The 22,334-nt window shown below is 57.2% G+C and overlaps 7 protein-coding genes across 7 annotated transcripts; 4 read left to right on the top strand and 3 right to left on the bottom strand.

Annotated features, from left to right (window-relative positions):
• The first annotated feature begins 172 nt into the window (after nucleotides 1–172).
• On the top strand, nucleotides 173–2,764 carry B0T15DRAFT_408125 (Hsp70 protein-domain-containing protein). Its single transcript, XM_062865334.1, has 2 exons — nucleotides 173–608; nucleotides 666–2,764. The coding sequence occupies exons 1-2, from the start codon at nucleotides 473–475 to the stop codon at nucleotides 2,270–2,272; spliced, it is 1,743 nt and encodes a 580-aa protein (XP_062726611.1). The 5' UTR covers nucleotides 173–472; the 3' UTR covers nucleotides 2,273–2,764.
• A 476-nt stretch (nucleotides 2,765–3,240) lies between these two features.
• On the bottom strand, nucleotides 3,241–5,422 carry B0T15DRAFT_519574 (N-terminal C2 in EEIG1 and EHBP1 proteins-domain-containing protein). Its single transcript, XM_062868441.1, has one exon. The coding sequence runs from the start codon at nucleotides 4,938–4,940 to the stop codon at nucleotides 3,564–3,566; it is 1,377 nt and encodes a 458-aa protein (XP_062726610.1). The 5' UTR covers nucleotides 4,941–5,422; the 3' UTR covers nucleotides 3,241–3,563.
• Nucleotides 5,423–5,786: 364 nt separating this feature from the next.
• On the top strand, nucleotides 5,787–9,159 carry B0T15DRAFT_51282 (ribonucleases P/MRP protein subunit POP1-domain-containing protein). The gene has a single exon (XM_062868006.1). It carries the CDS (start codon nucleotides 6,244–6,246, stop codon nucleotides 9,052–9,054), a length of 2,811 nt encoding a protein of 936 aa, XP_062726609.1. The 5' UTR covers nucleotides 5,787–6,243; the 3' UTR covers nucleotides 9,055–9,159.
• Nucleotides 9,160–10,625: 1,466 nt separating this feature from the next.
• B0T15DRAFT_51304 (uncharacterized protein) lies at nucleotides 10,626–13,309 on the top strand. The gene is made up of 2 exons (XM_062868019.1): nucleotides 10,626–11,489; nucleotides 11,547–13,309. The coding sequence occupies exons 1-2, from the start codon at nucleotides 10,912–10,914 to the stop codon at nucleotides 13,039–13,041; spliced, it is 2,073 nt and encodes a 690-aa protein (XP_062726608.1). The 5' UTR covers nucleotides 10,626–10,911; the 3' UTR covers nucleotides 13,042–13,309.
• An 879-nt stretch (nucleotides 13,310–14,188) lies between these two features.
• On the top strand, nucleotides 14,189–15,482 carry B0T15DRAFT_51248 (SH3 domain-containing protein). The gene is made up of 3 exons (XM_062867983.1): nucleotides 14,189–14,441; nucleotides 14,502–15,311; nucleotides 15,406–15,482. Exons 1-2 carry the CDS (start codon nucleotides 14,379–14,381, stop codon nucleotides 15,219–15,221), a joined length of 783 nt encoding a protein of 260 aa, XP_062726607.1. The 5' UTR covers nucleotides 14,189–14,378; the 3' UTR covers nucleotides 15,222–15,311; nucleotides 15,406–15,482.
• Nucleotides 15,483–16,101: 619 nt separating this feature from the next.
• Nucleotides 16,102–16,769, bottom strand: B0T15DRAFT_519567 (uncharacterized protein). Its single transcript, XM_062868440.1, has one exon. The coding sequence runs from the start codon at nucleotides 16,430–16,432 to the stop codon at nucleotides 16,142–16,144; it is 291 nt and encodes a 96-aa protein (XP_062726606.1). The 5' UTR covers nucleotides 16,433–16,769; the 3' UTR covers nucleotides 16,102–16,141.
• B0T15DRAFT_51234 (CNH domain-containing protein) lies at nucleotides 16,770–21,366 on the bottom strand. The gene is made up of 5 exons (XM_062867976.1): nucleotides 21,102–21,366; nucleotides 18,445–20,951; nucleotides 18,041–18,380; nucleotides 17,120–17,970; nucleotides 16,770–17,031 (listed from the first exon to the last, which is right to left on the bottom strand). Exons 2-5 carry the CDS (start codon nucleotides 20,941–20,943, stop codon nucleotides 16,876–16,878), a joined length of 3,846 nt encoding a protein of 1,281 aa, XP_062726605.1. The 5' UTR covers nucleotides 20,944–20,951; nucleotides 21,102–21,366; the 3' UTR covers nucleotides 16,770–16,875.
• Nucleotides 21,367–22,334: the final 968 nt, after the last annotated feature.

The following is a 22,334-nucleotide window of genomic DNA, read 5'->3' as shown; positions in this document are numbered from 1 at the left end:
AGCCTCGTCTGCGGCTGGCGACAGCCTTGGTGGGGTTGCTGGCGGGATGCGCATGGGGTGGATGGGCAGGTTACTGTAAGTATTCCGTGCCGCGAGGTACATGAACCTTACCCAGCACCGCCCCCAGCTCTTCGCCTCCTGAAAGTTAATAGCAGATAAAGTGATGAAGTCTGTCGTATTACCGCTTTTCAGCCATCGTGAGCGAGTATTGCAATGCTATCCAAAACACTACGAGTCCTCCGATTGAATTACGTCCTGTGCCATCAGGGATCACATGTGTGTAACTAGCTACTGTACATCTACATACACGGTTCTTTTGTGGTGCTCAGCCCAAGTGACAGGGACTGGGAACGGCCCAAATTTTTTGCCAAAACCCCCACCATAAACCGAATCGCTCTCGGACCTTGCCTCTGGAGAACGACTCTTTCCTTCTCCAAGCCAACACTACCCAACACATCCGTATCTAGAAAAGATGGGCGATCACGGGTCTAAGGCTGGCGTTGAGCCAAGCGAGCGCACTGCTATCGGAATCGCATTCGGCAACTCTAACAGTTCCATCGCCTATGTTGTCGACGACAAGGCTGAAGTCATTGCGAACGAGGATGGAGGTGAGCAGCCCGGTCCGTCCCTTTGCCTGGTCGCATACTGATTCCCTGCCTCCTCAGACCGCCAGATTCCCACCATCCTGTCGTACGTCGACGGGGATGAATACTACGGCCAGCAAGCCAAGAACTTCCTGGTCAGGAATCCGAACAACTCGGTCGCCTACTTCCGCGACTTTCTTGGAAAAGAGTTCCGGTCGATTGACCCCACGCACAACCATGCCTCCGCCCACCCGCAAGAATCTGGAGAGACGGTCTTGTTCACAGTCAAGGATAAGGCGGGCGAGGAAGAGGCCGCGTCAGAGCTCTCCGTCTCCGAGGTCGTCACCCGCTATCTCCGGCGCCTGGTCAACTCGGCGTCCGAATACCTCGGAAAGAAAGTCACGTCTGCCGTGATCACGGTACCGACGAACTTTAACGAGAAGCAAAGAGCTGCTCTGATTGCGGCTGCCAACGCGGCAGACCTGGAAGTCCTGCAGCTTATTAGCGAACCCGTGGCCTCAGTGCTCGCCTATGATGGGCGGGCTGAGAACAAGATCCAGGACAAGATCATTGTGGTGGCGGAGCTGGGCGGCACACGGTCCGACGTTGCTGTTGTGGCCAACCGGGGCGGCATGTACACACTGCTTGCCACCGTCCACGATTACGAGTTCCACGGTGTTGCGCTGGATAAGGTGCTCATGGACCACTTCGCCAAGGAGTTCATGAAGAAGAACTCGGGCGCTAGCGACCCGCGGGAGAACGCCAAGAGCCTGGCCAAGCTGAGGCTCGAGGCCGAGTCGACCAAGCGGGCGCTGAGCCTGGGCACGAACGCGAGTTTTAGCGTCGAGAGCTTGGCAGACGGCCTTGACTTCGCCAGCACCATCAACCGGCTGCGCTACGAGACCATCGCACGGACCATCTTCGAGGGCTTCAACCGCCTGGTAGAGTCGGCTGTCAAGAAGGCCGGCCTGGACGTGCTGGACGTGGACGAAGTCATCTTGTCGGGCGGCACCGCGCACACGCCGCGCATCGCCGCCAACTTTCGCTACATCTTCCCTCAGACCACGAGGATATTGGCGCCCTCGACCGAGACGACCGCCATCAACCCCTCAGAACTGCAGGCGCGTGGTGCCGCGCTGCAGGCCAGCCTGGTTCAGGAATACGAGGCCGAGGATATCGAGCAGTCCACGCACGCGGCCGTCACAACGGTGCCGCACGTCACAAACGCCATCGGCGTCATCTCGACAAACGACGCCGGCGAGGAGGTCTTCGTGCCCATCGTGCCACCCGAGACGGCGGTGCCTGCGCGGCGCACGGTCCACCTGTCGGCGCCCAAAGGTGGCGACGTCCTGGTCAAGGTTGTCGAGGGCAACACGCATATCAAGGTGACCAAGCCCGAGCCGAGGACAAAGGAGAACGGCACGTCCAAGGCGGCCAAGGTGGAGGATGCCGACGAGGACGGCGACGACGACAGCGACTTCTCGGACGACGAGGAGGAGGAGGACGAGGAAAAGCGGGAAAAGGTCTGGAAGATCGGGTCCACCCTCGCCGAGGCCGGTATCAAGGGCGTCAAGAAGGGCGGCAAGGTCGAGGTCTCCATCACGGTGGGTGTGGATCTCTCGGTCATGATAACAGCGCGCGAGGTTGGCGCGCAAGGCGGCGTTCGGGGGACTTTGGTGAGTTCCTAGGAGGAACCTCACTTCTATCACCCTAAACCTTCAAGAGTGCGAGGTTACGGCAACATGCACCATGGCAGGGCTTGGGAGATTGCGATGGAAACTTGAGAAGCGCACTGCGGCCCAGGCCTTGACCGGGGCGTCTGTGTCTGTGTGCGGTGCGGGACATATGGCATGATGGTGTTATTCTGCATGGCGGACTCGCCTAGACGATAGATTCATTACACACCTTAGTTAGCTATGTGGCTGAAATCTCTGCAGACAGGCCCCTCGATTCTTCTCGCATCCGGGCTTTCTTCTCTCCTGCTGTTCCGGGTTCCCTTGGCCACACCATACTTTCCGCCCTCGGCGAGATCTCCTGTTCCTAGCAATAGCACCTTTTTTGGTCTTCCCCTGGACGTTCTCACCGCAGTCGGGCAGTCTGGAAACGTACTTGATGAATCAGTTCCCATCCATCCCTCCATTTCACCCATCCCTTGACAAGTGTCCGTAATGTGCGCTACCCAACGGCGGAGACACGTTTGAGTTGACTCACCAGAGTGCCTCGGCAGCTTCGTCGCAAGTCGGACTTGGGCGCAGCCTAAGGTACTACGCAAACCGCCACATCCAGAACCGGGTCATGTTAAGGTAGGACCGTGAACCCATTCCCGGTCTTCTATGCCGTCGGGGAGTCACAACCCCCACCGGACGCTCCTGCGCATCTGCGTGACTTCCGTCATCTTCCCTTACCTGGTATTTTGTTTCCCCTTTTTCTTCCATCTTCATCCCTCACCATGTTGCACCCCTCTCTTGATCGGCAGGACTTCCTTGGGGACTGCGTGCAGCCTTGGGGGCGGCGATAGCGATGACGACGGGGTTAGACTGTCGTAGCTGCTGAAAGACTGCTTGGGTGAATGCGGAAGAGAGCTCCTTTTCCAGGAAAGGTTCTCCTCTTCCTTGCTCCAAAACTATTAAGATCTTGGCGTGGCCGTGGGCCCGGTCAGTCGACGCTTCCCTGGCTCTCTTCGATGCTGAGCTGGCTGTCTACAAAAGGTGATGTCAAGATTGCGCAGGCAAATCGGCGGTGATCTGGACCATAACAACAGACGGGAAGCAGTACCCCTCCGTCCTACCTTATTCTCAGCTGGATGGATGGAAATTCTCCCTGGGAGCTTTTACGGGAGACAGACACACTCTCTATATTTAAATACATAAAACAGTGGCCGGTAGTCGTAGATTGCTTGTCGCCAAATTTCGCCGTGCAGCAAAACCCATCAGATCTATATGTCCACACCTCCTTGTCGCTTGACCATCCCATCCATGTTCACTTAGGATGGGGACCCGGAATTGTCCAGGCAACCAAATCATCTCGTACCTCAAATTCATCAACCTCCCTCGCCCGCTTGAACCCTTCCCTTCCCCTCTCCCTCTCACTTCCCAGCGTAGACGCGAGACTGACCAGACTGGAACTGCGACTCCGTAGTCCGCCGCCGGCGTGCGTGATCTTGCTCTCCTCGCGTCGATGCATGGGAAGCGACGAAAAGGACGGGAACGGCTCGCGAAGCGGCCCATTCGCGCCCAGCCCGATACCGCGGCTCGACTCGCGGTCGAGATCCCGTTCCCCGCCGCCACCAAGCACGGTAGCCACGCTGCGATCGCTGGCGACGCTCTGATCACGCAGGTGGCGCATGCTGCGGAGGCGCGCCAGATCGCGCGGCCGGAGTGTGCCCATCAGAGAGCCGCTGTCTTCCTCGTCCGAGACGGAGCCGCTGTCGTCTCCTCGCGGTGCTTTAGGAGGCGCATCACCTGGCCCGGCCCTGCCATGGCCGGCAACGGCGCTGTGGGGGCGGTGGTGGTGCCGCGAATGTCCGCGTGCGTGGTGGGATGATCTCGGGGGTGATGCAAAGCCCTCTCCGCCGGCAAAGATGTCCTCGATGCACCGGTCCGCAGGTAGCTCGCCCGGTTGGCTCGCCCAGCTGGCAGCCAGAGCGCGGCGGTACATATCCTGCACCTCAAACACATCCCGCGACTTGCCGCTGAAAGACGACGGCGCGTGGCCCGGGGTGGTTGCGCCGGTGTCCACGGGCTCGAATACGTCTCCGGACACGAGGCCCGCAATGCCGCCAAACACAAAAGCCGACTTTGGCGGAGGCGCGACGTAGTTGCGGTCGCCGTCGACCTGGATCATCAGGATGCTGATCTTCAGCGTCGAGTTGATCTTGCTCTCCTGCATGAGGTAGCGCCGCACCACGCCGTCCTGCACGGCATCTGTTGTTGGGCGCTCGTCGTCGTGGGAAGTCCTGGGGCTCGATCCGGCATTGCTCTGCGAGCTGCGCTTGCGGTGGTGGCTCGCTGACTTCTGGACGGGCGAAGCAAGAGCCTCCTTGATGGCCGCCGCGGTCGTGCCATCTCGCAAGATACCTTCGCTTTCCTCCACATACTCACTCAGGTTGAGGCGGACGGTGCCGAGCGTGATCTTCTCATCCCGTCCACTGCCGCCATTCAGCCCGCCGGCGCTGAACTCCTGCACCACCTCAAACTCGACGGGGCACTCGCACAGGTTGCCGCTACGGTCGACAGCAATGCGCACGGGGATGACCTTGGAATAGTTGTACTCGACACGGTGGTTCAAGATGGGGCACTTCTGGGTTCGTCCCCTGTGCTCCCCGTGTATACTGTGCGGGAGATGCCATTTGACCATCGACACTCCGGACACGAGTGGCACATTGTTGAGATCGGAAATCTAGCCCCGATCAGCACAACCGCCCATTTATCACTTCGTTGCTCGCTTGTAGCACTTGCCTTGAGATGGACATCGAACTTGGGCTGCAGCAGCCATGTAACCATCAGCGTCGGAGCCTTAGATGCAACGGTGCACTGGGGGAGGGAACAGCCCGGACCTTTCTAGCCTTGTTTACTACGGGGAGGAAATGCATATTAGCGCACGACACCAAATCAAGGCGGCGGGATCTGGGCTCCGAGGTAGAAGTTGTTGTGGGCAAAGAGGGCAATCAGCCTGACCCCATGGTAGAATGGAGTTTCAGAAGTGTAACAATGCGGGATTCACAAGTTCGGGCTGCGGGACGGCAAAGAACATGGTGTCTAGGCCATTGATGAGGCTCTGAGGCACCGAGTGGTCGAGGTCAAAGACGGGGTGGGTTAGGTGCGCATGCTTACTGAGGGATGCCATGCTTATTATCGCTACTACCGGGTCACGAAGCAACGACCCATTCCTTCCCGGTTGGTCAGATCCGGATTCAGGCGCCCCGGACGTTTCCCTTTTCTCACGCTGTTGAAACCTTGGGACCGAAGAGGCTGACGTCGGCGTGCCAAGAACCGTTGCTGACTTTCAAGTTCCAGATGAACGCCGAATGCAGCAAGGCGACAGCAGACACGAACAAGCAAAGCCAAGCGGTCTTGACTCGGAACGAAAGCTTCTTGTTGATAGCCTGAACAGCAGGACGCCTATAGTAGTTAGTGTGTTAACGTTACCACAGTGGTTAGTGCGTTATTAGCGGGAGCTTCTCTGATTGATTCCAGGGGTTTGGATGTCTCCTGAACGCAACACCAACCGGACTACAATCCGCCGACGGCCCGACGCAGGCAGGGCCTCCCGGGAAATGGAAAGGCGTGGCGCGTGCGTTTTGTTACTGTATGTACAATACGTTACATACTAGTACTGTGTATAGTACCGCCAAATGCTTGCGCAGGCAGGTTTTTGAAGCATCTGTGGAAAGACGGGTCTGTCGCAAGTCTTTACGCAGCTTATGGGGATACTTGGTTAAACTTTGATATCATCTATGTTGATTTATCGGTTCATCTGCTGTTCTGAGGCTGAAGATTTCGTTGCGACTGGAGTGACGCTTTGAACCGAGTGCACCGCCAAGACCGACGACCTCGATAAGATAGGAGCTCCAAAAATCAATTGATGCAACCACACTGAGGTCTGCGATCTTCCGAGGCTTTATCTTGTTGCGCTGTCTTCTGACTCCCATGTCTGCCACATGGACGGAAAACGAGCTCTGCCCCCCGGAAAGGGGACGGGGGCGGGAGAACGAAAGGAGCCCCCAGCGGTGACAAAGGAAAACAAACCTCGACCGCAAGATGGACGGGCCACGACCACGACGAATTCGCGTTCTGCGAAGCGCGTCAAGTTCCACGATGCCCGCAACATCCGCACCCAGCCGTCCGATGCTGCTCTCGAGGACGGCAAACTTGACTTGCAGAAGTTTCTCAGCACCCGCGAGTTCGAGATCAAGGCGCTGGAGAGCAGCATGCGCAAGTGCAAGGCTGCAAACGCAACCCGCGTGTTCCAATCAGTGCCCCGCGCTATGCGGAGGAGGACAGCAAGCCACAATGCCAAGAGGGTCCCAAAGCGACTGCGTGAGCGCGCAAAGAGGGAGATGCTCGAGGATAATACCCCGACCGTCGAGGCTAGAAAGCGCCGTCCTCGCACCACGCGCGCCCGCATCCGCGCCGAGACGGCGAAGAGGCTGGGCATTCTGGCGGTGAGGAAGAAGAAGAAGCAGTTGGAGAAGCGTGCCGCCAAGGGCGGCCCTCCACCAGAAGGAGGTGCGAAGCCAATGGTGCACACAAGGCAAGCCAGGCCAAAGATTCGACGCGACATGTTGAACGAGCCGCCAAGGGCCGAGTCCAAGTTCAGAAAGAGACAGATCAACAAAACGTGGCTGCCAACGCACCTCTGGCATGCGAAGCGGGCCAAGATGACGGAGCCCAGCAAGCCGCTCTGGAGATTCGCTATCCCACTCACGCCTACTGAGAAATGCTACCGACCAACCCATCGTGCCTCTGGACAGAAGGGCGTCGTGGTCTGGGACATGAGCTACATGAGCACCATCGGCCTGTATGGGACCGCTGAAGGTGTCGAGCGAGTCTTGAGAGCCCTAGGCCTGACCCAGGAGGGCTTATGGGGTGCGCGCGGCCAGAAGTGGAGGGCTGGTGTCCGGAGATGGACTGGGATGCTGAGCAAGCAGGTCACGGACTTTAGACGCGATATCGGGCCTGCGACGATCGTTTGGAATCCTCAACCACCGGCTCCAAGTGACGGGGCTACCAACTCGAGTCTTCCAAAGAAGCTGCAGAGACAGTTGTTCATCCGCACCCACCCCTCCTGCTTCCTTGAGTTGTTCCAAGAGCTGCTCAAGCTCGTCCGGATGCAGACGCCCCGCCTCCATATTGAAGATCTCCGTTTCGAGATCGGTAGTATTGAGCTTACTGGTCCTGGTTCTACGGAAACTCTGCTGAGCGTCCTTCAACCATACTACGACGGGGCAGATAGTACCGAGTGTCACGCTCAGATTTTCAAGGCTCTCGCAGGCGTCGCAAATCCCGCAACTCTCCCCAAAGACGCCCTCCTTGCGTTCTCAGTGAAAGACCCTCGGTTGTCTTATCCCCCGAGAAAGCTCGACATCTCAAGTGGAGCGGCGAGTGCGCTCATCGATACGGTCACAAAATGGCCCGTCGAGGAAGGGCTGAGACCTTTCGACATCTTCAGCCGAGAGAGCCGACTCCGGGCCTCAAGATTGCCGTCTCAGAAAGCCGTAAATCGCCGAAAAGGCGCCAACGCGCCTGGAGAACCGCTGAAACTCACGGCTGCCGATCCGCCGATCCCGGTTATGTTGCTCGCCTCGAGGCCGTCGACTGACGGGCATGCCCAGGGCACCTGGACATTGTTGGCACCTTGGAAGTGCATTATGCCATTCTGGTATACTCTTATGCATGTACCCCTTTCCACTGGCGGCAATCCGCGCCTTGGAGGGTTGGACGAGCAGAGACAGATTGCCTTCGAGCAGGGAGCTCCGTGGTTCCCTGGCGACTTCCCGGCCACCGATGCCGGTCTGGCCTGGGAACTAGAGCAGCGGGCCAAGAGGAAAGCGGATTGGGATCGTCGCCCTAAAGGCAAGAGGGTTGAATGGAAATCCCTCGACCTGGGTGCTGGGCGAAAAGGCGAAGTCGGTGATGGCCTGGCGTGCGATTTTGAGCACCTCTTTGCCCTGTCCGCAGACGGGTCCGCGGACCTTCAGGCGACCGACTCGTCAATTCCGGATGGGGCCGAGACGATGGACATCGATCCTCCAGGGCGGCCGGCAGGACCCGAGACCATAAAGGGGTCCGAATCTTGTGCGAGGGGGTTAGGGATGATCCGGCGGTTGCCAAAAGCGTCATTTACCTCGTTCCTCGGATCGGCGGATTCAGGCAAGGCGCCGGAGAACTCTATCGTTACGGTGAGCTTGACTTTCACGACAAGAGGCGTCGCGGGCCCCTGCGCCAGGATCTACCGGCTGCCCCTTCGGAAGTCAAGGACGGTGGAGCCTTCTACGGACGCCGAAGTGCTTGCTACAGACCCTATCTCAGCAGAGCCAGGGTCGCTACCTGCAAACCTTCGAGATCAGTGGCTTCGGAAGCTCCCCAGTGCCAGGAACAAAGCTCAGGGCAGCATCGCAACCCGATTGGCTGCCGCGCCACAGATGGCCCCCGGCGTCGACATGGAGACGCGCAAAAAGCTGCTGGCGCAATCTCTTGTTGCGACGGAGCTCCCCTATCCTAGGCCGCCTAGCAACCAGATGGACATCGGCGGGCATCACCCTCTATGCCCCGACGAGGAGGATCTGCTCGGATTCGTCACAACGGGTGCGTTCAGCCTGAGCGAAGGCAAAGGCACGGCGATTGGTTCTATCTCGGCGCAGAAGGCCCTCGAGACGCTGCGGGAGGCTGGGGCTAGGGAAGGCAAGCTCTGTGTTGTGAGGAATGCGGGCGAGAGTGTGGGCTGGCTGGCGAGATGGGAACTTGTTTGATAGGCAGGTACGGTTCTTGGGAGATTCACTGTACGTTGTTGCTTCTTTTCGGAGCGCAACTATCAGAACGGTCTTAGCGGCGACATTGCCGGGCTTGTCGGGCTGGAAATCCAAGCCACCGAGAAAGCGATGGGGCAAGCGATCAGCAGCAAGCTGTCAATTGTTGTCGATCTCTCTCTCAATGCAAGGAATCTCTCTGAACCCCAGAACCTTACGCACAGACAGACAGCTTTTGTCTCCGACACGCTCCCTTGCTTTTCTTTTGGAGGGCTGGCACTGAAGCTAGTAGTCGAAGACGAGTCAGGAAGCTGGCAAACCCTAGAAGATACTGCAAAGCTGTTCTGGTTGCGACGGAATGCAAGGGCGAAGGTGAGAGGGTCAGCCACTTTACCACACAGTACTGTACTTTGCTCACCGAATGCCGATAGTTGAGCTGATTGGGACAGTTCTTTTGAGTTGTCAAAGATGGTCCGGTCTCAGACAAGCTGCCTTGAGTAACTGTACCATGCATGTGCTACAACATAGTCTTACCTCGAGCTGTCCGCGGAGGGGTGAATGCAATCGTTCCCACCTTGAGTACGAAGTAGCCAGGCTTCATCCAACAACAATCGAGGTATCAACTAACTGACCATTCGCAGTACTCGACCCCGGGGCCAGAGAAAGCAAGAAACACATATCAAGCCGTGCGGCTCCATTTTCGCTCAGCGATGACGGACTGTTCTACTGTGTAGAGGCTTGCGCGAGTTTAAATAAGCCGTCATTGCAGGGCTCAGGCAGATCGGATGTGACTATGAGGATCGCATGAGATCGTTCAGGAATCCCGGACGGTAGGGGACCGCCGTCGTCGCATCCTTGTCGCCATCAGGATCCGGTTTCTGAAATCCCATGCAAATCGTCTCCGCACCGCAACGCTGCGGGAGAGAGACCCTACCTCCTACCTCGCCTACGTACGGAGACATGCCGCTGTATACTACAGCCCCACAGGGCAGCAAGCCAATTCATCTGCGCAAACAGCTGAGCTTCAAACTCCGTCTTGCTGGCAGCGTTATTATCGCGGTCTTTTCCCGCCAACGAGCGTTTTCTCAAGGGCAGGCCGTCTGTTTAGCCCGGGTACGGAATGCTCGTACGATTACTCGTATGAGTATGTGGGACCTGCAAACAGCCGAGTTACCTAAATCATCTCACAAGGTACAGTACTGCACGGACGCGAGACACTCACATCAGTTGCAGTGCAATACACAACAGAACGGTTACACAAAGCACTCCCGTCTAGGTACTGTGTAGGTGGACTCTACACTGGCAGCCTATCACAGCACCCACACCCACCTGCGCTTTCCCGACCGGCAGCTCATCGAAGTTACACCAACGCATCCCCCGGTCCGTCTGGTGCCTACCGCCGATCCGTATCGGCTCAGTCAGACGAGCATCTACGGACACAGGAATCCTATTCTTTCCTGCGCTTATTATTACCCTCCCTGTTCTCAGCAGGACTCCGAGTCGTGCGTGAGTGCGTGTCGTGGCACCTTGTGGATCGCAGGGCCGGGCAGCTACCGCCTTGGCAACGATCAGCCAAGCAGCCCAATCAAGGGTCCCTTGCCCATTTCAACGCAAGCGGACGCTCAACCCACGTCTCACGTCCCACACGGCACCCTCGACCCTCGTCATACATCTTGCAGTTGATCGCATGCCACGGTCATATGAGGGTACCTTATCCTCTGTCCAGAGCCATCGAGCTTGGATGCCAGGCCATGTATTCACCTTCCACACGGGGCACCACGAGCTTGACGGCCTCGAAGTCGCTCCCCGTCTCTTCGGTCTAACCGTCGATCGGACTGCATCCGTCGCTTGTGAGCTCCCATGCCTCGACGCTTGTTGCTCCTGCCCGCTCCGGTCGACGGTCTCATCCGGCCTCCGGAGCTTGACGCTGCCGACTATATTAGCCAGGTCCTTAACCGCTCAGATGGCGCGACCGAGGCGGATATTGACCAGGAATTGATCGCAAAAGCAGTGGCCCTCGGGGTCGAGCTGCCAATATCTCGGCGAAACAGCGCCCAGGAACCGAGGGGCCCTGGCAGCGATAGCGGTGATACTCCAAACCTGCAGCATACTCGCACGGCATCTGTGGGATTGAGCCAGACGGCAGATATGGATCTCGCTTCGCAGACGTCAAATCGTGCGCCAGCGGCCGCCACGATGCTGACCGAGACTTCAGATAGGAGGAGACCGAAAAGCCTCAGCTTCTCCCAATACGACAGGTATATCAGACAAGTTGATCCTGCCCTCGATCAGCCCAAATTCCTCAAGCCCAACCGCCAAAAGCCTAGATGGTCGACCGGCGCTAGGACAAAGTCGGGCTCCAGGAAAGGGGTCATGGTTTTCACTCGGAGCCTCGCAAGGAGGCTGCGAAAGAGGGGACCAGGCCTAAACACGCCCATGTAAGCAGATGTAAAGTCAGGAATCATGTAGGAGCACAGGCTGATGACTTCTTGAAGGCCCTGCATATGCTGTCGCGAAGACTTTGTCGCCGACAACGATACTCTGCTCACCCTGCCATGCGGTCACAGCTATTGCCGCGAATGCTTGTCCGTCTTGGTCACCCAGTCGCTGTCGGAAGAAAGGAAAATGCCGCCAAGGTGCTGCACACAACCAATCCCAAGCGTAACCATCAAAATGGTTCTTCCGCGAGATAAGCAGCAGCAGTTTCTCAAGGCTGTGGTGCAGTACAGCACCCCCTGGGAGGCGAGAATCTTCTGTCCAAACGCATCTTGTGGAGAGTTCATCCCGCGCCCCAGCAAGGCAGACCCCAAGCACCCGTTCGAAGTGGTGTGCACACACTGCAAGACGCGCGTTTGCTCCATGTGCAAGCAGGCCGCTCATCAGGTGGGCCAAGACTGCCCGGCGGACCACGAGTCCGAACGCGTGCTCGAGATGGGCGAGAAGTCCGGCTGGCGGCGCTGCTACAAGTGCCGGATGCTGGTCGAGCTGGCGCAGGGCTGCACCCATATGACCTGCCGGTGCAAGGCGCAGTTCTGTTACATCTGCGGCGCGGTCTGGGACCCTGCGGTCGGCTGTCCCAACTTCTGCAACGGCGAGGAAGAACTGGAGCGGCGACGCGCCGAGGAGGAGGCGCGGTTGGCGGAGCTCGAGGCCGAGAAAGCTGCTCGAGAGCAAGCGGCCGAAGCGGCAGAGACTGCCAGGCAGGAGGCGGAGAAGCGAACACGGGATAGCGTCGAGTTTGGGGCGCTGCGGAAGCAGCTGGAGGCCGAAATGACCCGGTTCAGGAAGTTCGAGGGGCAGGTGGGCGAGGCCATGCGACTTCGGCAATCCAATAAGAAGCTCGCGCTGGTCGAGAAGTTCTCCGATCTCGCGGACAAGATGCGCGAGCGCCACGCCAAGACTGAACAGCATCTCGAAGACCGCCAGGTCCTGGTCGAGATCGAACTACAAGCCCAGTTGAAGGAAAAGGAGAAGTCGGTCAAGATCAAGCTCAAGTACATGCAAGACTACTGCAACGGAACGGTCCCGCCAACGGGGAATGGCGACGGGAACAACGGCGAGATGCTCCTGAGGCGGGTAGTAACCGATCGTGACTGGGGACAGCTGCGGCTGCAGTACCAGACCCGCGACGAAATGGAACGGAGACACCAATCCCAAATCAACGGCCTGCGGGAGAAGCAGGATAAGAGTATGGAGGAGCTTCTGAAGCGGCACGGGAAGGAGATCCAGACGCTGATGGACCGGCGGGCCGAGGAGTTCGAGGACCTTGCAATCGAGTTTGCCAACGAGGAGGAGGTACTCCAGCAGACGTTTTCGGAGCGCAGGGCTCGGTTGCAGAGGAGGTGGGAGCTGGCCGTGGAGATCTTGAGGGTTGAGTTGGAAAAGAAGCACGGGAAGAAATTCGCCACGATGCCGTTGCCGAAATGGCCCGAGGCCACTGACACTGACACGGACACTGACACTGCAGTGGTGGGTGAGACGAATACGTGACGCGCGGGCTGGTGAGGTGATGGCCCGAGTACCTGTATCGTGTAGCTGCGGCTTCCATTCCCCTCTCTTCCTTCGTTCGGGATACAATCTGTCGAACATCTCTATCCGGGTCTCATCAGGTATATTTTCTGGGAGTTCCATTTCATGGCATGGCCTGAGGGTGGTCAATACAAGGTTGGGAAATAGCATTGGTAATGGAGTTAATGTCTCTTCAGTACATTCAGGTCATCATTTTTATGGTCTGACTGCTGTGCTCTCCGTTATGTTTACGATGGATCACGGCACTGGATGCTGGACTAGCAATCACGACTTTCAAGTTGTGTACATTGAGATAAGGAACGGGGAGGGATGTTCGAGGTAAAGGGTCGCATCCTAATTCTCATGCTGGTACCATTCATCGACGGGTTTATTATATATATGGCTCGTAAATCCATCCGAGTCCTTATGTAGCCCTAGCACTTACACTGACGCTTGTAGGTTTGACGGTTACAGAGTGCCAGGGTATCGTTTCTTGATATCCTCACCTGTGAAGATGTCTACTCTAATAAAGCCCGTGAACTCCATGCCCGCGGCTCAACGGGAGAGGGCAATTCCGATAGAAGGTATTGGTACGGTATGTGCTGTGCAATATATAATGCCACAGCCATGACAGCCAAGTTTCCGTCAGTACGGACCTTCTCAGCGTCAGGACACATTGCTTCCGATTACTAGTAGTACGAGCATCCGCGTCTGTACGGATTATAGAGATTGATTCTCGTTGTCAGTACTGTTGACTTTGTCCGCCAATACAAGTACAATACGGACATTACCGCAGTATAGCCACTACCTCCGTCAGTACAGCCATCAGCTCCGTCAGTACTCAGTACAGATATTCTCTCCGTCAATACATTCTTCCCATCACACACGTTCTTTCCATCAGTACGGAGCGTAGAAAGAGTGCTTCCATATACGGTTGCAGCCGACTATTACGAAGCAATACAGTTTTCCTATTGAGCGTTACGCATTTTGCAAAGAGGCAGCCCATGGCAGATCCACATTGCATGACCCCGTTCGAGCGTTGGTGGATCACTGCAGCGCTAAAGCGGGCCGTGACCCACCCATCCTCGGTGCGTTTCGTTGCCGCTTTGCCGTTCCCCACTTCAGTTCGCTGGAAGGTAGGAGAGTCCGATCTTCCGTCAACCTGGACACTGGAACATCAAAGGCAATCAATCGCATCGAGTCCCCTGATATCCTACAGCATTTTGAACCAGTCAACAGTTGTTTTCCTCGTTTCTGTCATAACACTGTCTCTAGACCACACGGAATCTCTTTAGCAGTCTGGTAAAACAACCCCCGCCATGGTTTCCGAAGACCGCCAGCGTGTCATCGAGACCAACCGGTCTCTCCGACTGATCAAGAATGCAAGCCATGATCATCCACCTCCCGCCGTCTTCAGAATACCGGCACTAACCTCGTACCAGGAGCTCGAATCCCTCCTCGAGAAAGGAATCATAACCGACACCGCCTTCGACTCCATCACCGCCCTCCTTCCCGCCGAAACGCCCCTCTCCGGGGCGGCAGCAACCCGCACTCCCGCGCCCGCAACGCCCGCCTCGACAACGAGCCTCCCATCGCAATCGCCCGCTCCTGCCCCGCAACCGCCGTCCTACGCGCAATCGACCGCCTCCCCGCCGTCCCTGCCCGCGCGCAACCCGCCTCCGGCCACGGTCCCGGACAAACCGGTCCTGGTCCACGCCCGCGCCCTGTATACGTACCACGCCTCGGACGCGCGCGACTGCTCCTTCGAGCGCGACGACCGGATTGCCGTGCACGAGTACATGAACGCCGACTGGTGGATGGGGCGCAACCTGCGGACGGGCCAGGAAGGCATCTTCCCGCGGAACTACGTCGTCGTCGACAGCAGTGTGGACGAGAAGCAGCAGCAGCACCCGGCACCCAGTCCAGCGGCAGGATACTATCCGGTTGCGCCGGTTCCCGTCAGCGGATACCATGCCCCCCCGCCGGCGGCGCCGGTGGGCCAATGGCAAGGGCAGGACCAGCAGCAGCAGCAGCAGCAGCAGGATGGGGGTAACAGTAAGCTTGGCGAGCACGGCAAGAAGTTTGGTAAGAAGCTGGGGAATGCGGCCATCTTCGGAGCGGGGGCGACGATTGGTAGTAACATTGTCAACTCCATTTTCTGAGTAGGAAGTTATCATTGGGAGATGGGCTTGGGATTGTTCTCGTTTCAATCGAGTCGGGGCTGATCCAGCGGATTGTGGTTCAAATTACTAGTAGGTTCCCAGCCAAGCCTAGGTCAGCTCAAGCGGCTGTAAGTAGTCAGGGGCTGTTGACCGTTGTTCGCTAGGTCTAACTTTCGTTAATAAGGATGGGTGAATAGATGGGCGTTGTGATCTGGCGCTGTAGGAGTATTGATTCTTCTTATATACATATCTTCTTGCTATCGAATCAAGCTTCCCAATGGCGCTGAAACACGGCCAGGATACAAGCTTCCTCGTGCGAGTGACAACATCCCAGCAGCTACCACCAAATGGGATGTAGCCTCGAGCAGAGAGTTCGAAGTCACTGCTTGGATATCTCGTCACTAGCATCCATTCAGCGGATCTCGGCACAGCTCCGAAGAGGACAAGTTGAGGAGCAGGAATGGAAACAGATAAGAAGATAATGAAAAAGAAGAAGAGGTGAAAGAAGCAAAAGAAAGAAAAGCCAACAGTTCGTGAAGCTTTCAGTTAACCCGCTAAAGTTCTCTACAACAGCTAGAAACAAACCAGCATGTGACTGTCTCCAGCGACCTGACTTCATCACACTGCTGCGGTCCTTCTTTTGGAGGCCTTCATGGGCATGCCGAGTGGTCCACGCTTTGGAACTGGACGCGGGAAAGGGACATGTCGATCCTTGTACAAGCTTTCCAGATGAACGTTGCCTTAGATTTTATTTTTATGGTTGAACATAGGGGGTAGTCGGTGATGGTGGGAGGCGGCTCTTTGTGTGTGCGCCGCTTACAATTGGGTCTAGCCGTGTGAGGCCTCATGCTACACGTAGCTTTACACAAGAACCGCAATGCAAAAGATATAGTTATCATATATTACATACAAGCTCTAACTCAACAGCCGTCGCAGTCAGCACCGATGTCCTCCGCACCACCATAACTCGCAGGGGCACGCGCCTTGGACAAGTCCCATGAATGCGAACCAGTTATAAGAGAAAATAAAAAACCGTAGAATACATGGTGAGGTCTTCCCTCTCTTCCGTGTCTCTCGCCCTGAACCAAACAGACAACAGGGCACCTGAAAATATGATAAGCCAAGACAACCAGAAGGATACTATGGGTAGCTAGGACTGCGAGATTATAAGGACGTTTCCCTTTCCGTCTGACAAAACCCCCCGGCCGCATATGCGATGAAGCAAAATGCTGAATACAATGAGATAACTTCCAACCGCCGCCAAACCGCCGAAGCTCCCAACCTAAGCAGCACCTAGAACCCGGATTACGTCCAACCAACCGCCCCGGCTTCCTTTCCGAGCCGAAGCGCGCTGGATCCGTCCGGCCTGGGTTTGATGACCCGCGTCCAGACGCTTATGGATTGACCCCTACCCCTATACGCTCGGCGAGCAACGCGGATCGGGAAGCCGCGGTACCACAAGAACCGAGCGCCAGGGAAAACATACCATTTGACCCTCTGATTACCTCCACAACGGCGTGACTGATAGCAGCATGAGGTGGACCGGACCACCAAGACCGATAACCCACGCCGTCGTCCGCGTGCGCCACGTAAAGACTCTCCGGCTTTCTCAAGCCTGGGACGGAGATCTAGAACTGCGCTGCCCGCTAGAATTTTATTGCACGCCGAGGCGCGACGACCCACCGGAGTTACCCATCGGCGAACCCGGGGTGGCACCGGTAGGATAGAGCTCCGATTTCCTCTGACTCTTCCAGAAGTCGAGCGCCTCAACAACATCCTCGCCGCGCTCGTCCTCATATGCAAAGATGATCTGTTTTTTTGTATACTTGTTAGCACTACACAATACCTCCAGCTCCCCGGCGAAAGACTTAAGAAGATAAATGGGAAATCAGACTTACCTCATGCGTACTACTATGCAACATGCGAATGTTCCGATGCGGGACGATGTGCACAGCCAGGTTCTCAATATGCCTGAGCTCGATGAAGTTGGGCTCAAACGCCAGAATCCACGGATACGAGAGTGCAAATGCCTGCGGCGTGCCCTCCCAGTCGAGCCGCCACTCTGGCCTCGCTCGCCAGCCGTTGCGGTTGACGAAGAAGGAGAACTCGGAGTAGTTGAGCAGGAACTCGCCATTGAGCCGCTCGATGTGGATGGGCTTGACGCCTTCCTTGCGGGCGACAAAGTCGAGCGAGGTGTCGGCCTGGTCGAGAAGGGACTGCGTTTCGAGCGTCTCGAGCGAGACGACCTCGAAGCCGCGGGCGCAGGCGACGCAGAGCTTGGACTTGAGAAAGTGCACCGACGTGGACTCGGTGGGGATGTAGAACTCCTTGAAGGGCTTGAGCTCGTCCTGACCGGCGTTGAACATCTTGCTGAGACCCTTCTGCTTCTTGGTGCGCGACATGGCATCGTTGGGCTCGTAGACCTTGATGGTTGTCGACAGGGCCGAGCTCTTGACGCAGCACACCAGGTGGCGGCCCAGGCAGATGCCCGTCTTGAAGAAGTTGCAGTGGCTTTGGATCTTCTTGGCCCGCTTGGACGAAATGGGCTCGTTGGGATCCAGGGCACCAAGCTGGTACGACAGCAGCGATCTGTTGGAGAGCACAAGAAGCAGCTGGTACTCTTCGAGGACGTCGACCTGTGTCACGCTCGGCACGTCAATGACCCGCTTGGGCGTGGCGTTATCCTTGGACCTGCGGTCCGACATGTAGATGCCGTTGTCCGTCCCGTAGATAAGCTTGCGGCCGCCGTCTGAATCAAGGTTACTAGTAGTCAGTTATACTGCTCTTCTCCTCAAGCTGCTGGCCTCGGTCAAACTCACCAAACGGCGCCACGCAATTGACCTTGTTCGTGCCGGTGAAGAAGCCCGACGAGATGACGGTCGTGTTCAGGAAGTCAGCTCGGGCTCTGAGGCGCTGCTGTGCCGAGTCAATCAACTCGAGCCACTTCTGACGGCCCGATTGGTTCGACGCGTACAGCGTCAGCTCGTAGCCGTTCTTTCCGAGATGCCGGAATGTGATCGGCCAGCCCTCGCCCTTCTTCGTTTCGTTTCCGGTGTTGCGCAGTGCGGGGAGTATGCTCGACGAGGAGCGCTTCACTGCACCAGACTGGGGAATCACTTCCTCCATTTCCTTGATGGAGAGCAGTTCCAACGGAATAGGCTATCTAGATTAGCTCGATGTCACGCAACACACGTGCAAAACACGGGGTTTTTAGCATTCTCACCCTCCGGTAAGCCTTGACCTCCTCTGTCTTGCCCACCTGCTTGATGCGCACCAGGAGCACGGCGTGGTCAAACAGGAACGCAGTGATATCCGGGTTTTCCGTTGGGGTCTTCTTGAACTGGCACTTGAAGACTAGTTCGCGGCCCTCGTCTGTGAGCTTGAGATCGACCTTCTCATTGGGCCGGAATCTGAGCTGCTCATGGAGACGCCGCAGGTTGAACCGGTTCTCCGCCTTGCCCGACTCCTCGTTGACCCGGCTCAGGAGGTCCCTGATCATGGTCAAGACCTTGGGTATGTCTTGCTTGTCCGGGTTGTCGTCTTCTGTGTATTTGAGCACGTTTTCGAGGAGCAAGGGGTACCTGGCCAACCGCGTCGTCGGTTTGGTCAGATAGCCGTTCAACTCCAGCTTCCTTGACTCTCGCCGCCGCTCGACTTCGTCGACAAATCTCGCAAAGTCCTTGTTGATGGACCGCTCGTTCTCAAACTCAAACTTGCCCTCGAGCTGCTTCGACCCGTACAGAATGAACGGCTCGAACTGTGGCACGAACTCGAGAAAGACGTCGCCCACGTTCTTCACCACCGGAGTCTTCTGCTGCCGCTCTGTCAAGGCTCTGGCGAACTTGGAGCTCACGCCATGGATACTGGGAGGGTCGATGATGTTGGTGAAAATGGTGCGGACGACCTTTTCCCTTTTATGCGCTGGAATGGGCGACATGCCGTTGATCTTGCCCCTAAGTGGGTAGATCCAGAAATCCCGGAGGTACTCCAGGTCCTTGACGAAGTCTCGTTCCGTGTAGCAAATCTCCGAAATGATTTCTTGTCTCTTCTTCTCCCTGTCGCTTATGCTGTCCGCCACCTCCTTGGGCACGCTGTTGATCCAGAGTTTCTGCTCGTCAAATTGGTCCATGTCATCGTCGTTGACAGTCGCCTCTCCTTCTCTCTTGAGGCCCGGTCCCATTTTGAGGTTCAACCTGGATACTTGCTCCAGCCGTCTTGGGCAAGCGATCGAGTAGCACAATTGATCCCTCGTGCAGGTCGGAGAGTAGCACTCCGACAGCAAGACGAAGACGCCGTTCACCGTCGGGTTCTCCTCCACATCGTCCGTCAGGTTCTCCCGGAACTGGTACATTTCATACGTCGAGTCCCGCAACCGGTGCTCATAGGTGACGTCGTGGAAGAACTTTTGCGCATCGAGCGCCCGCCCCAGAAGCAGTGCCAGGTTTCTGTCCGTAGTCCTGATGATGTACGAGAGAACGTCGACAGCCTCGGCACCGCTGAATGCGTTCTTATATGTCAGCTCGTTCTTCGTCCGGTCACCGGTAACGATCTTCTGGCGGAAGCACTCGGCGACGCGGGAGAGAAGCGCTGGGTAAACAATGGGTGGCCGGATCTTGGCGGTGGGCGGGCGTTCGCTGTTGACCGAGTTGCTCATGGACGAACGCTGCACAAGCGTCTGGGAGTCTGTCTTCTCGCTCGGCGCAATCACGGACGGTGCTATCGTAGAGGCCATCGACATGGTCCTGGTGCTATCGGGGCCGATGGACGAGGCCATGCTCGTGGTTCGTGTCTGCGAGCCAGGCGGCCCATATCCAGTCGGGTAACCCGGGTTGGGCGAAACATGGCTGCCCATGTAGTCCGGCGCCGGAGCGCCGGCACCCACTGGTCCTCTGTTGGGAATCACCCGGCCGCTCATCGTCTGGTGCGTATTCCGGTCGAATCGTTCGTGGGAGGGATAGCCGGTCAGGGTCATTGTCCTGTCCTCCATGTGCCTCTCCGGAACAACCCGCCCTTGGGCAGTGGTGCGGGCCGACTGTTGGTTGTACTGAGCATGTCGGAAGGCGTTGGCCGGGGCCTGCTGCTGCTGGTACGGCTGTGGCGAAGGCTGGTACATCTGGGGTCTCGGATAGCTAGCCAAAGACTGCGATCGGTATGGGTCCATGTTCACGGCAGGGGCAGGCCCCGCGTCCTGGTGAAACCGCTGTGCAGGTGTTCGCTGCGCGTTGTTGTAGTAGCCCTGGGGTGGCGGGTGTCCTCGCTGAGGGTCGAAACGCGGCGGTCCCGGCTGTTGGGATGGTGGACTGACGGGATATGGCCGCCGTGCCTGCTGCTGCTGCTGCAAGTACTGGGGAGAGGGGACCTGCTGCCCACTCGATACCGAGCGCTGCTGGCCCTGGTGGTATGCATATCCCTGGCCGCCGTCGCTGGGCCGTGGCCGAGGAGGCGGGAATTGGTTTCGGTAATCGGCTCCTGGCGGCGGTCGCTGGGGTGGCGATCTCTGCATGCCCGACGTGGTCGACGACATGGTATGTGTGCGTCCATCCTGCAAGAACTCGGGCGGTGGAACGGACGAGGTCATCGTCTGCGAGCGGCCCGGAGGGGGCGCCGCGCCGAAGATGCTCGAAAAAGCTGCATCTCGCTGGTAGTTGTTGCCGGGCGGTCCGTACTGCTGATGTGGCGGCTGCCTTGCCGGCGGCATCCGGTCGCGCTGATAGTCGGCCATGATGATGGCTGCTGTGCAAGATAGGCACGTCAGCTACGGCACGCTTCTTTCTTTCTGGGTTTCGTCGTGCTGCACCGGTTCCTGCGGTCGGGGAGGGCGCCAAGGGGTTGAATTGCAATCAAAAGTGGAGAAGGGAGGAACTTATGGACACTCCGTACCTCCAGCCACGGAATCGCTTGCAGTTGCTCTCCAAGCGGAAAACCGGGGCGCGTCCGAAGCCGCAGCGGGCGTTACCGTTGTCGCTTGTCGTGCTTGTCGTGCTTGTCGTCAAGGTCGTCAGTCGGGAGGTTGTGATGCAGCAGGAGATGTTGCTGGTTGCGCGAGGATGTTTCCGGGTTGTGCCACAGATGGCAGGTGACGTTATTGGGCGATTTGGTCTCGCTACCCTCCCCCTTAACAACAATTTTTGGCTCCTGGCTCCTGGCTCCTGCGATGGAACAAGCCGACAACCGAGTTGCGCCGCGAGCACGCCGCTCTGACTAGTTACCTGCAACAAAGCCTCATCTGCAAGGCGGAGATGCCGGACTGCGACCTGGCGGTTGGGCGTGGGACAAGGTTGTCGGTTCGTGATAGGTATCAACAATCAAGCTGAGACAGCTGTGTTCTTTGACAGCACCTCAGCTGCCACGCGGCGTCGGGACGTTGCTTGCAATGCCGACCCTTAAGTGCCTTCGTGATCCACTAACTAAACGCTGCTCAGGCTCCGCATCGGCCAGTAGGGTGTGGCGCAGCTTTGTTTCCCCTGAATTCGGACAGGGACGAGAATTGGAGGCTTCTCTGGAATACTAGGTGGTAGTTAAGCGTAAGGAGAGCACAGGTTGCGGGCGAGATGCCATGTATCTTATCATAAGCGTCTGCATCGGATGAGTGAGCATTGCTGAGGTCATCAGCCATTCAAGAATCGCTTTTTGTAGCAAACGTCCATGTTATTTTCAGCACAGACGACTCGGATGCTTCATTCAGCACGCCCGGTGTTGCAAAACTTTCTTTCAAAGAGCTTAGACGCAGCCTCGCCCGCTTACTGCCTATTGGGTGTTGACAGTGATACTCAAGCGTGATGATAATAAGCTTGTTTCCCGGGAGTCACGTTGACACTTTTCAATGGTTCTTCGGTGTTGTGCATGAGCGAGCGGGACCCCCATAAACAGACGGGGTTCCCTTCCCATGGAACTGCAGCAGTGCAGAACTTTAAAATGTGATGCCGAAGCCAAGCTCTGTGGCGCACTTGTGAGGCACTGACGAGGCACGGCCAGCCGATTGAAGTGTGATGTATGTATCATCACGTGATTTAGTTTTTCTCGGCCCTTGCGCTGTTGGCTTGAGTTCTTGGCAGCATTGGAGCCTCCCAGCTTGGGGCCGTGCGGGTTGACTGGTGCATCAAACCCGCAGAC

Source organism: Chaetomium strumarium (assembly GCF_033439665.1).
Source record: "Chaetomium strumarium strain CBS 333.67 chromosome Unknown B0T15scaffold_1, whole genome shotgun sequence".
NCBI classification, from domain to species: Eukaryota; Fungi; Ascomycota; class Sordariomycetes; order Sordariales; family Chaetomiaceae; genus Chaetomium; species Chaetomium strumarium.
Note: the sequence above shows the minus strand (reverse complement) of the source record. Positions and strands in the feature narration are given on the sequence as shown.